Source organism: Cotesia glomerata, linkage group LG3 (assembly GCF_020080835.1).
Source record: "Cotesia glomerata isolate CgM1 linkage group LG3, MPM_Cglom_v2.3, whole genome shotgun sequence".
In the NCBI taxonomy this organism is placed as follows: domain Eukaryota; kingdom Metazoa; phylum Arthropoda; class Insecta; order Hymenoptera; family Braconidae; genus Cotesia; species Cotesia glomerata.
The window spans coordinates 11105206-11118244 of NC_058160.1; the positions used below are offsets into that span (position 1 = coordinate 11105206).

The 13039-nt window shown below is 28.8% G+C and overlaps 2 protein-coding genes across 6 annotated transcripts; both read right to left on the reverse strand.

Annotated features, from left to right (window-relative positions):
- Nucleotides 1–354: 354 nt before the first annotated feature.
- Nucleotides 355–10639, reverse strand: LOC123261856. 5 transcript variants are annotated; one of them, XM_044723725.1, is made up of 9 exons: nt 10466–10639; nt 3645–3690; nt 3173–3262; nt 2915–3101; nt 2556–2845; nt 1627–2490; nt 1442–1565; nt 988–1044; nt 355–900 (listed from the first exon to the last, which is right to left on the reverse strand). In XM_044723725.1, exons 4-9 carry the CDS (start codon nt 3081–3083, stop codon nt 764–766), a joined length of 1641 nt encoding a protein of 546 aa, XP_044579660.1. In that variant the 5' UTR covers nt 3084–3101; nt 3173–3262; nt 3645–3690; nt 10466–10639; the 3' UTR covers nt 355–763. The 5 variants fall into 5 exon arrangements, with proteins under 5 accessions (XP_044579660.1, XP_044579655.1, XP_044579658.1 ...); XM_044723720.1 differs by having other exon boundaries at nt 2556–3101; XM_044723723.1 differs by lacking the exons at nt 3173–3262; nt 10466–10639 and having other exon boundaries at nt 2556–3101; nt 3645–3662.
- Nucleotides 10640–11580: 941 nt separating this feature from the next.
- On the reverse strand, nt 11581–12660 carry LOC123261865. The gene is made up of 2 exons (XM_044723734.1): nt 11739–12660; nt 11581–11654 (listed from the first exon to the last, which is right to left on the reverse strand). Exon 1 carries the CDS (start codon nt 12508–12510, stop codon nt 11845–11847), a length of 666 nt encoding a protein of 221 aa, XP_044579669.1. The 5' UTR covers nt 12511–12660; the 3' UTR covers nt 11581–11654; nt 11739–11844.
- Nucleotides 12661–13039: the final 379 nt, after the last annotated feature.

Here is a 13039-nt window from a genome sequence, read left to right on the forward strand (position 1 = left end):
ACGTTAGTAATTATTATTATTATTTATGATTACGTATCGTGAATCGTAAGTATTAAACTTACAATTTAATAAGAATTATAATCTTTCTATTCAATTCGAACATAACGCTTATATACAATGTAATATAATATAATATAACATATAAATATACAAATAAGGGATACGGTAAAAATTTCCTCTCTCTTTATCTCTATTGCGTCATGATAAATAAAAGATTAGATTAGAATGCGAAAAATAAAACCTTTGTACCTGAAAATATTGATATATTAATGTGTGAAGACAAAGATATATAAATATCTTCAACCTAAGTCGCCTTTTAGTTAATATAAAATAATATTTAATAATAAGTATTGATGTTTGACTTCTATTAGCGTTAATGGTCCGAGTTATTAATTTTTACGAGTTGTTTGCGTGAAAGATTGAGGATTACTAGTTGTATGGGGTTGCGAGTTTCGCGTTTCCTTGATGGAGGGCATGACTTGGAGTGATTCTATAAATTGTCAGCCACACCTGGGTTTCTGTACGCCTGGGGCCGCACCCTCGAGGAGGCGCGGTTCATCGCACTTTTCCACCCTCCATTTAATTTATATCTAAGGCATATAAGCATACAAGCATACAAGTGCTTTGTTCGGTTTCTTCACAACATACGCTGTCAGCTTTATTTTCATTTATTTTACTGTTTTTATTGTCACTTTAATTAAAATTAGGCTAATAATCTTTTTGTTTTTAAAAATTTTTAAATTAAAATTATTTAAAATTAAAACTAAAGACACATCTCTTCTTCTTCTTCTTCTTCTTCTTCAGTCATTTCTTCCTTGACTTCTAATTCTTCTTCTATGTCATCCATATCGACCGCGGCGTTTTCAAGATGCCTTTGCAAAAATTCCCAATTTTGTTTATCTATAAAAAATTAATTTATAATTAAATAAATAATAATAATAATAATAATAATAATAATAATAATAATAATAAAGAATAAATACATACCAAGAGTTTTTCTTCTGTCAAGAATTTCCGCCCAATCAGCCGCGCTTTGATAATCATCTAGAGTAAAACCGACGCATTAATTATTTCCTTGTGTTTAAAATGAATATATAATATAATATATAATAAATAATAAACAATAATTAACATAAGAAAAATAATGAATAAAGAAAATTAATTAAAATAAAAATTTACCGCCCGATTGTGACGTCACAATGTCGCATTGTTTTTACTGTCAACTTTCTTCAGTATAATTACTCAGATTAATAAATTAAATATGATACTTTTTTCCTCTATACTAATTAATACAAACAATGTGTAATGAGAGTACATAAAACTCATAAGAGTCACTAATATATATTTATATATATATTAATTACTACCTGACTTTGTTGAAGACGCATGACCTAAATTCACATTAGATTCTTGAGAAAGAAGAGTGTAAGGTATTACTTACTAAAACCTCCGAGACTTGTAACGGTTTGGGTTCCTTCCAGAGGAGTCCACCCTCGAGCTACAATTTCAAGCCTTCTTCTATCGATTTCTACGACTGAGTACTTGTATGTATGATAGTCAATTCTCTATAGCAAAAAATTTTATATAAAAATTAAATAATAAAAAAATTAAAAAATAAAAATATACCTTTGTTTTTATTTTTGAAATATACGTAGAAACTTTTTGTGAAATGATTTTTGAAGTAGATGCTTCGATTGATTGAATAATAATTGGATCATCAGTCATTGGTTCATCAATTGGAGATAGATCAGTGATTGGTTCTTCGATAGGTGGTTGATCGATTATTGGTTCATTAACAATTGGTTGTTCTATGACCGGTTGATCAACTATTGGGTGACTTACTGGCTGATTAGCAACCGGTTCGTCCATAATTAAATCAACAACAGACTTTTCAGTATTTGATTGGTCAGCCGTTGGTTGATCAACAGCTTTTGGTTTCGGCTTGCTAAATTTTTTCACCGGTTTCGGAGAAACAGGAAGGAGTTTTAATTTAATTTCCGACGTTATCCAGCTGAAAATTTTGTTCATGTCCTCTAGGCTCACGTGACAAGATTTCCACTCGCCGTATCTGCTAAGAGATCTCATGTCTACGTTAACATCCTTTAGAAGTTTTTCCGTAGTCCTACGGAAGCAATGACCCGTGTATTCATTAGCGTCAGACAGTTTTAAAAACTGAGCAATTCGTTTAGGAGTTCCCCCAATTTTGTTTATCCCAATAGCTTGTCGTGTGCACTTTGATTTTTGATAGTTCAAAAAAAATCTATTGCTCATCTTTTGCCCTGGTGATTTCGGGACCGGTCTCAGAGAAACGTATTTTTTAACGAGAGTGTAAAAGTCGTCTTCTATTGAAAATCTGCGAACGGGAATTTTTTTTACAACGTGTTGTATCGTCACGACGAACTTACTACCAGTGTCAATAACATTGTCAATAGTTAACCCACAGATTTCTGCTCGCCTGGTCGCGCCACAAACTCCAATAATCAGCACGGCCTACAATTTACAAGTTAAAAAATATTTAATACAATATTAATTTGTTTAATTTATTTAATACGTACTTTTTCAACCAAAAACTCTTTATCCGAAGCAGTATTTAAAAATTCAGTGATCTCAGCTGCGGTAAACTCCTTAGATTTTTTCTTCCGGAAGCCAACCTCTTTCTTTTTCAAAAACTGAATAAGTCTCTTGTATTCCCCGATGTTGACTTTGTGAAAAGACCCCAAAGTACACTTCAACATCGAGTAAGTATTCCACAAAGTCGTGGATTTTTTTATTTTTGACAACTCGAAGAAATAAACAAGCATTACTTTTTCCGAGAACGTTTTGAATTTTTTCTCCTTCTGCCATTCTAAAAATTGCGAGTAAGCCGATTCGTACTTAGTCTTTGAATTTTTAGGTACACTTTTACTCAGCTTACGTTTTTCTCCATTTACTTCATTATCTTCATTGTCAGCAGCTTCATAATCTTCTTGGTTATCACCATCATCCTCGTCACTTGAATCTCCATCACTGGCATCCTCGACAATCATATCCAGTAGCTCTGAACACGGTTCAGTGTCACTATTTTCTTCACTATTTAAATCCATCGTAATCTTATCTTACCTCTAAAATTGAAAACAGATGTAGTTAGTGGTGGATCAATGTCAATAATGTAAATATTATATTTTAGTCATACATAAAATAACATTTAATCTTTGAGATGTGTTTAATCAGTAAGTTGTACCACAAGTGTGATGTTTGGTCCATTTCATCCCCGTAGCGCCATCTGCCGCTTAAAATAGTAAGAATATCAATGATACTGAAGTTAACAGATGTTAAAAAGTTTTTTAGAATTTTATAAAAAAAAATTTAATAAAAAAATTCCGCATGTGAAAATTAATTAAAATTATAAGTGAAAATTTTTAGAAGCATTTTTTTATTGTAATTGATTTGTTATATAAATTTTTAAGTGACAATTGACAGATAACTTCAGTATCATCAATAATATTATCTCTTTAATAATATTAAATTTTGTAAACATCTGACAATTTTCCGAACTTTTACAATAAATTAATTTACTGTAAGAAAAATTTTTTCTTAAATCACCACACATAATTTTTTTTTCTTGTTATATTATTATAAATTTCTGATAATTCTAGTCACTTAACTCATTACGCATCTTGTGTGTCAATCATGCCAACAAATTTTACATTTCTAGAACAGGAAAAATATTCCGAATATAATAAATTATTTTAAAGTAAATAATGTATAAAAATATTTGATCATAAAATCAATAGTACAAAAGAAGCTGATAATTTTCATGGTGTCTTTTCACAATCATTTCTCATTGTTCGTTAAATAATGAGAAATAAATTATTCTGATTAGTATTTATGTTTTTATATTTCAAGTGACGCGTTGATATTTACATAAGATATTCAGAGTTCTTAAAACCGCGCGACTACATATGACTGTGAACTTAGCCGATAACTGACAATCGAAAATTTTAACAATCGATATTGCAGCGAGGAAATCGAATTTTTCAAATTAAAAAAATAGCAGTTGTTTTATTTCTAAATACTTGAAGGTGCATTTATTTGTAAATGAAATACGATTTTTTTTTCGAGATTAAATTTTTAAATTAAAACTTTGACTAGTGCTCTGATCAACACTTTTAGATAAAGAAATCTAAAATTGAGTACTAACCTTTTTCTTTTAATAAATTTAGACCTGCATTTAACTTTTTTTTTTTTAAAAATTACTAGAACGTTCGGCAAGCAATAAAAATTAAAAAAAGAAAAAATTTGGAAAAATAAAAAAAATGCAGGCCTTTATTACACGAAAATCTACATCTGCAATTTTTTAGAATTCCATTTTTTTTATTTCTTACCAAGTTATCAATTTTTTTTTAAATAAAATATTTTTTTTTTTTTATATATATCTCGTTTACAAGCTTAATTTACTTGAATAATACATAAAATTCACTCAATTTTCGAAAAACTACACCTGCATTTTTATAAATTTAGGTTTTATTCATAAAAATTATATTTTAAACAAAAAAACTTTTCTTATTTATTTAATTTAATATTTATATATATATATATATATATATATATATATATATATATATATATATATATATATATATATATATATACATACAATCGTGGACATTAATTTAAGTATGTTTTTAAATTTACTAGAAAATAGCCGTTTGTAAACTTGAACGTTTGTAAACTAAGACTGAACATGTTTTTAAGACTGAAAATGACTCCGTTAATAAAATGAGTTGATCATTAAAAAAGAGAATACTAAATAATGATTAATGAAAATGATGCAAAATGTAAACTTGTAACAACCTTAAAATGTCATAAAATAAAATCCAACCAATCAAAAAAAAGAAAAACGTTAATAAACTCGATAGTAAAGCGAGCAAATTTTAAAAATTGACATTAATAGAATAATATATTTTTAAATACGGCTAAGTAAAAAAAAAGTCGTTAAAAAAAAACAAACAAATGTATATCTTGACATTAGAATAAAAATAATTTTAAAATAAAATATTTACGTAATGTTGACATTTGTTAAAATTAGTGCATCGTGAATTTTGTCAATTCAAAACTTAGCCACGCGATTCCAGCCAATAGTAAACTTTGCGATTCATGAAATAAGTGAATGCTAAATTTTGTTAACAATTAAAATAGCCGTTTGTAAACTCAGCGGTTTATAAAAGTAGCAGATTTTTTATTTTAACGCTTATTAATTTATCTATTATATATTTATTTATGATATTTTTGAAGCTATAAAATTTAGACAAAAGCCTTTTCTCAACAACAGGTCAGCTGAGAACTGATTTTCCGAAATTTTACTTACGGCGAATATTACGGAGCTGAAAATGATAAAAAAAATTCTTGTAAGGAATAAATCATGGAGGCTTGTGTATTGTGTAATAATTAAAGATTTTATTTTTATTTTTATTTAAATATGTACACATTCATGTATAAAAATATATTTTTTTTTATTTTTAAAAATTATATATACTGACACAAGCTGGTATCTTGCCCAATAGAAATTTTTGAAGAAAGTTTTTGGACATTGATTTCACCGAGTTCAAAATTCTGGGTAACCTTGTGTCAGTATATATAATTTTTAAAAATAAAAAAAAATATATTTTTATACATGAATATGTACATAATTAAATAAAAATAAAAATAAAATCTTTAATTATTATACAATACACAAACCTCCATGATTTATTCCTTACAAGAATTTTTTTTATCATTTTCAGCTCCGTAATATTCGTCGTAAGTAAAATTTCGGAAAATCAGTTCTCAGCTGACCTGTTGTTGAGAAAAGGCTTTTGTCTAAATTTTATAGCTTCAAAAATATCATAGATAAATATATAATAGATAAATTAATAAGCGTTAAAATAAAAAATCTGCTACTTTTATAAACCGCTGAGTTTACAAACGGCTATTTTAATTGTTAACAAAATTTAGCATTCACTTATTTCATGAATCGCAAAGTTTACTATTGGCTGGAATCGCGTGGCTAAGTTTTGAATTGACAAAATTCACGATGCACTAATTTTAACAAATGTCAACATTACGTAAATATTTTATTTTAAAATTATTTTTATTCTAATGTCAAGATATACATTTGTTTGTTTTTTTTTATTTCAGTTTTTTTTTAACGACTTTTTTTTTACTTAGCCGTATTTAAAAATATATTATTCTATTAATGTCAATTTTTAAAATTTGCTCGCTTTACTATCGAGTTTATTAACGTTTTTCTTTTTTTTGATTGGTTGAATTTTATTTTATGACATTTTAAGAGCGGTTTATAGTTGATTTTCAAACGTGTTTTTCTCATGTATGTGATAAAATTTTGAAAAAAAACGCTTCACTCTTCGATAGATAATTAAATTATCTATCGAAGAGCGAAGCGCTTTTTTGGAAAATTTTCATTTATTTATGCATAAAATGCGTTTTAAGATTCCATTTGTTGTACAAGTATGACAGAGATACTTTCGTTTGTCCAATAGAGGGTGAGAGAGAGAAAAAATGTAAACCCTTCTTAAGGTTGTTACAAGTTTACATTTTGCATCATTTTCATTAATCATTATTTAGTATTCTCTTTTTTAATGATTTTTAAATTGATAAAAATGCAGGTGTAGTTTTTCGAAAATTGAGTGAATTTTATGTACCCTGATAGCCACCTTACCTATAACTTACTGTCAATCCGAACAAAAACAGTTTCACTGTAAAAAAGTCGCACCAAGTCCACGTTCATAAGACTATTAGGAAAAAAAAATTTTTTTTTTCTTTACAAAAAGATACAAAATAAAAAAATTAAAAAATCCGAGTAACCGATATGATTGTTTATGATTTTCGGAAATTAAAAAAAATTTTATTGTAAATTTAAAAATTAAAAAAAAAATTTTAGAACGTATTTAGTGTGCGCGGTTGCAAAATATTTTACTTTTAATGAAATTCGTAAAATCTATTTACTAGGACTTTAAAAAAATTGAAATACACAATGACGCACACCAAGTACGTTCTAAAATTTTTTTTTAATTTTTAAATTTACAAAAAAATTTTTTTTAATTTCCGAAAATCATAAACAATCATATCGGTTACTCGGATTTTTAATTTTTATTTTGTATCTTTTGTAAAGAAAAAAAAATTTTTTTCCTAATAGTCTTATGAACGTGGACTTGGTGCGACTTTTTACAGTGAAATTGTTTTTGTTCGGATTTTAGTATTTTTGTAATTATAATGAAAATTTACAATTGATAACAACTTAAATCTCGTGTTGACTGCATTTTTACTGCAAACTATCCCCTTAAAGCTACAGTTTATGTAGATGTAATTCCAGTGCACCCTGGCGGCCATAGATGCAAGCTATGAATCACTTTTTACTGTAGTTGCGTGTCTATAGGAAGGATTACTACACATTTTTATTTTATCTAGTCTGTGGCGCTGATATTCCCCATCTAAAAAAAGTCAGGATCGCACTTTCTGGGCTTACTATAGTTTGTGCTGATAAAATTTAATAATTTTAAGTGAATTAAGTGTTATAATTGATTATAATTAATTAATATCAGTAAAATAAAGTATAAATTACTTTTATAATATATTATTTTGGAAAAAGGAGAACCATATAATTAAATAAAATTTTGCAACCTCGAAATACCGTTCTGCTTACAGTAAACACAGTCGGTAGTCTGGCGCTCCGTTTACAACGGATTTGAACGGAACTTGGCGCCAGATTCTACCGAATCTGTGGATCTACGTCCGCAATTTGAAGCAAACTTGACGGAAAGAGTTGGGAAAGCGGGCGATTACTTATTAGTTACCTATAACTTACTCTGCAAATAGACGTCAAAACTTACTGTACAAGTATTTCCGTCAAATTGTAGTAAAGTTGAAAGGAAATTTAACTACAAGTTTGATTGTTAACTTGTATTCAAGTTGCGGCCGTAGATTTCCGTCAATTTGCTTACAACTATTGTTGAGTGAAGAATTACCGCCAACTTGATGTATAAATTAACCGTAACTGCTGGAAGTCAACATTTACTGAGAAAGCGCTGGCTATCAGGGTATTGTTTAACCCTTTAACGCCGAAGTGGCCCTAAGTGTCCCGCGTGGCACCGGAGTTAAGTAGGGAGCGTGTAAAGTAAATGTAGAAGGGGGCGTTTCACCAAGAGTGGGGGAAACGTCTAGAAGGTTGAGAGGGTTAAGTATAGTAGAGTAAAAGCTTGTAAACGAGATATATATAAAAAAAAAAATCTTTTATTTAAAAAAAAATTGATAACTTGGTAAGAAATAAAAAAAAAATGAAATTTTAAAAATTACAGATGCAGATTTTGGTGTAATAAAGGCCTGCATTTTTTTATTTTTTCCAATTTTTTCTTTTTTTAATTTTTATTGCTTGCCTAACGTTCTAGTGATTTTTCAAAAAAAAAAAAAAAAAAAAAAAAAGTTAAGGAAGTTCGAGCGTAACTAATGAGTCAAAATAGTGTTAAATTTTTTTTTTAATTTTAGTTTTCCCAATATTCGTCAAAATTCTTTATTTTAATTTAAAATAATTTAAACAATTTAATAATTGATGATTTTTACTTATTTAATAAAGTTAAAGTACTAAAATGACTTTCGTATTTATTACTTGCCGGAATAAATAAATAGATTTGGCAATAGTGCGCTTGATTATACCCATAACTGAGACGTGGATGAGTGTGTGAGTTAAACATTTCTCTCTCTGTAACTATATTTCTATCCTTTTGCACGCCTCATAGCGCGAAGCGCGTGAGGTTGTGCTTTATATACTCGACTCGTCAAGGTCAAGCAATTTTGTGATCTTTAAATGTCTCTATCACAACCATATTACACTTATACAATAATATAAGTAGATGTACACCGAGAAAACACTTAAATTAAACCATCTTTTACTTTCTAAAATCATTTCATGTAGCCATTTTGAAAAAAAAAAAACGTTTTGAAAAAAATTTTACGTGGACGTCCGGATGTCATCCCATTTTGGATGTACCAACGATTACTCCCGAACAAGTTGATATTTCAAGACCGGACCTTTTTTATTAGTTTAGGAATGCGATGAATTGGGTCCGTATTTAATATCAGTAGCCTAGTTTACGTATTTTTTTTTTAAATTGAATTTTTATTAAAATTCACTACGATACAACCGTACAAAGACAAATGAATTTTTCTTATTTGTCACGTGAAAACTATGGCGTGACTTGATCAAGCTAGATTTTTTTAGACTGCGTGCGCATATGACAAGAAAAAAGGGCGCTGATATTAAAAAGAAAAAAAAAATACTCTAAGAAATTACTTAATTATAATTTTTTTTTTTTAATCAATTACACAATTTATTTTTTCTTAAAAAATGAATGAGCGTTATGAGGCGTGCACTTTTGGATTTTCCAAACTTTTCTTTTTTTTCAGCTGTTGACGCGATGTTGTCAAATCTTTATTCGAATAAATAGCTGACGATAAACGAGTTACAAACATAAAATTTAACTTTAAATATTTCAAAAATTATATCGGTAATGTATTATTATTAAATTGTTTTTATATTTTGCAATAATCCAAGTTACTTGTGTATAGTTTTTATCCGTTAAAGTTGGGAGGTTAATATTGAAAAAAATAATTAAAGTCTCGACAAAAGTTTGTCCGCCATAAGAGCCCGTGTATAAGGAGATAAAATATATGATTTTTAAAATTTAATATCTAAGTAACTAAACGGTGAATCTTTTTCAAATTTTGGGATTAGATAAATGACGTATTTATTTATACGTATACTTAATTTCAAAGCTCAAAGTTGGAAATTATTTTTTACATTAGATTCGCTCGAACTTCCTTAAACACAGGTTTAAATTTATTTAAAAAAAAAGGTTAGTATTCAATTTTAGATTTCTTTATCTAAAAGTGTTGATCAGAGCACTAGTCAAAGTTTTATTTTAAAAATTTCATCTCGAAAAAAAATCGTATTTCATTTACAAATAAATACACCTTCAAGTATTTAGAAATAAAACAACTGCTATTTTTTTAATTTGAAAAATTCGATTTCCTCGCTGAAATATCGATTGTTAAAATTTTCGATTGTCCTCGACTAACTACTGCTATCTCGTAATTACAGTAAAATCTCTATAAAGTTCCGCTGTGAATAGTTCCGTTCTCCTCAATGTTTTCCCCTTCTCTTTAATATTTCCCCTTCGTTCGCACGACATTAGGCGGAGCATGTTTATATGTGTGAGAGCATAAGTGTGAGGTCAATAAGATAGTTATTTTCTAAACCGTCTTAGCCTTATCACCATAAAAATATAAACATAACCCTTGCTGTATAAATATAAGTATCAGTAAACATGTAATATAAACATTATAAAAATAGATGCTTATTTAGTTAATTAATAATTATTCTAATATTACTCATCATCCTTAAGTCTCAGTGCATAATGTCAGATAACTTAACTCATCAAGTTGCTCAAAAACAGCTAATTTTGGAAAATAAGCCTTCCTGTCGCTTAACACTTCAACAAAAACTCGATATTATTAAGCTGCTCGATGAAAATCACTCAAAAACTGACATAGCTGATCAATACGGAGTAACAAGAACTGCAATTTACAAAATATATAAAGCTCGTGACAAGATACTAAATAATAATAATAATAATGTTACTTGTGATAATATCGATAATTATTATGATAAAAAATTGTTTGATCAAAAAGCATTAGAAGCAGTTAACATATTACAACACTGGCATCAAATAAATTGTGATTTTAACAATCAAGATGTTATTAATGATTGTAAAGTTTTAGATAGTATAAAAAAACGTATACTTAATAAATAGTTTTATTTATGATGTAATTGAAATAATATAACTTTAAACAATTAATATAAAATATGTGTCAATTGTATTTAATTCTGACAAATTTTAAAAGTTATCAATATAAAACGAATATTTAAATTTCCCGGGCACTATTTCAGTGTATTGGTGAGTTACCACTCTTTGGATTCATTGGTTTATAAAAAATAAGCCACGCCTCTTTACGATCTACTTTGAATAGTTTCCTACCCCCGAGACCGAAACTTTATAGAAAGTTTACTGTAATAGTCTTGGACGAAGGACGTGGGAAGTTTGAATCGATATCAGCCTTTAAGTTGTCGCTTTTAATGCAAGTGGACTTTAAGTTGTATCCGGTGCAAATGAAAATTTTTGATAACGACAAAAATTGTCAAAAGAAATTAAAACTGACAAGAAATATCTATTATTTGTATGTACATATATTTTAAATCTCAAAAATTATTTATTATTATTATTTTAGTTTTATTATATGAAATTTTTTGACGGTAATTTTAAAAATAGTTTACAAATTTATTTTCTGTAAAGTTTAACATGTATCAAAATTTAATTATAAAACTAAAATCAGCTGAGAGCTGACAAAAAAATTTTTTTTAAATGATAAATTACTAATAAAAAAATAAATTTCACTCATAAATAACTTATTTATTAAAAAAATTGTCACCTGTCAGCTGATTTCAGTATCATAATTTGATTAGGCTTAATAAATTTTTATGAGTGTATTATCATTCAACAATTATCAGCAAATCTGGTCCAAGTAGTGTAAATATACTCTCGGTGGATCACAGCAAGTGGATTCTTAAAAAAAAATAAATAAAATTAGACATCATAATTACAATTATTTTTTTTATAGAGTTCAATGAATAAAAGGAAGATAATTACTTGAGGATCTTTAACTATCAATCCATCGCGAGTGACTAATCTGCCGTTTGGAGTGATGCAGGCCCAGCGACTGACGCGTTGTTGATTAACAAAGTTTCCAACTCTATCAATGTCCCCACTGTAAAGTTGACAAATTAAACTTCCAAATCTCCGTAGGTATATTATTAATATGCCTGTATTTAGACGCAGATACTATTAAGTACGTGTCTTTGGTATCCGGATCACAATATTGTGACATGCTGTAATTATAAGACCCAGTTGGCGGCTGGTCCATCTTTACATTTACAACATTTTCATTCGCGTTCTTATCTCGTGGAAATATATTTAAGTCTTTTTCAAATTCTAAGTCGTCATCATTGTAATCATTGAGATTTTGATCCTGATTGAGGTCTGATGTTTCCACCCAGCTCCAAGTATTCTTCTCCAAGTCAAACACCTGAATAGAATTGATGTTTTTATTGTAGAACAAATACATCTTGCTGCTATTAATAATTTCCATTGATGATTTTTCAATTATATCACATTTTGATGCTTCCACTAGCTTGGAAACACGCTCACAAGTGTCCAAATTCAAACGATAAACATCCACTCTCAGCAGATCAGGGCGATTCGTTGTTTCAACGCACACAACTGAATAATAAATTTTGTTATAACAAAAAACATTCATTTGGCAAAACTGTGTAGTGTCTGGAAGAGATCCATCCAAAATTTGTTCTTCAATGACTTGGGTTTCTAAATCACAAGTATGTATCCTAGCTATCTTGTTGTGCATGCTGAATATCTTTAATTTTTTTGAACTGTTCTGATCTTCTTTCACAATTCCAATTATTTTGTTCTTTGGATATGCCAGTAAATTATTACTCAAGCTTATTACTTCAGTCCACGACTTTTCTGATATGTTGTATGACCAAATTCCCGGATGGTGAAGGTTTTTTTTTTTTTTTTGGGTGAGAGGAAGGAAATCTTCAAAAGACACCGGCTAGATGTTGATGATGTTGGTTGCCGATAGTGTGAGATTTTTACTCACTAAAACCCTCCCCTCATTTGTAACCTGATACTGCGGGACCGCGTTAGCATTACTTCGCGGTACCAGGCCCCCTCCAACACTACTCGTGTAGCTATTTCCTCCTGTAGTTAACTATTCCTCCGCTTCTTCTCCTTTTTCTTCTTTCCTCTTCTCCAGCAGGACCTCTCTCACATACCCCGTCATTGTTGCCCAGTTGTTCGTCGACGCCAGCATCCAAGGAACGACGTCTTCAGCATCCAAGGAACGACGTTGACATACAAAAAAGGTGTGCTCG

Excerpts from the sequence above, each read along its gene's own strand:
- LOC123261856 (XM_044723720.1), bottom strand. The coding sequence starts at position 3,083 with ATGGATTTAAATAGTGAAGAAAATAGTGACACTGAACCGTGTTCAGAG. Across the intron at positions 1,566-1,626 it reads TTTCAAAAATAAAAACAAAG|AGAATTGACTATCATACATA; the intron begins GTATATTTTTAT and ends TTTTTGCTATAG. Across the intron at positions 901-987 it reads TGACAGAAGAAAAACTCTTG|ATAAACAAAATTGGGAATTT; the intron begins GTATGTATTTAT and ends AATTTTTTATAG.
- LOC123261865 (XM_044723734.1), bottom strand. The coding sequence starts at position 12,510 with ATGCACAACAAGATAGCTAGGATACATACTTGTGATTTAGAAACCCAA.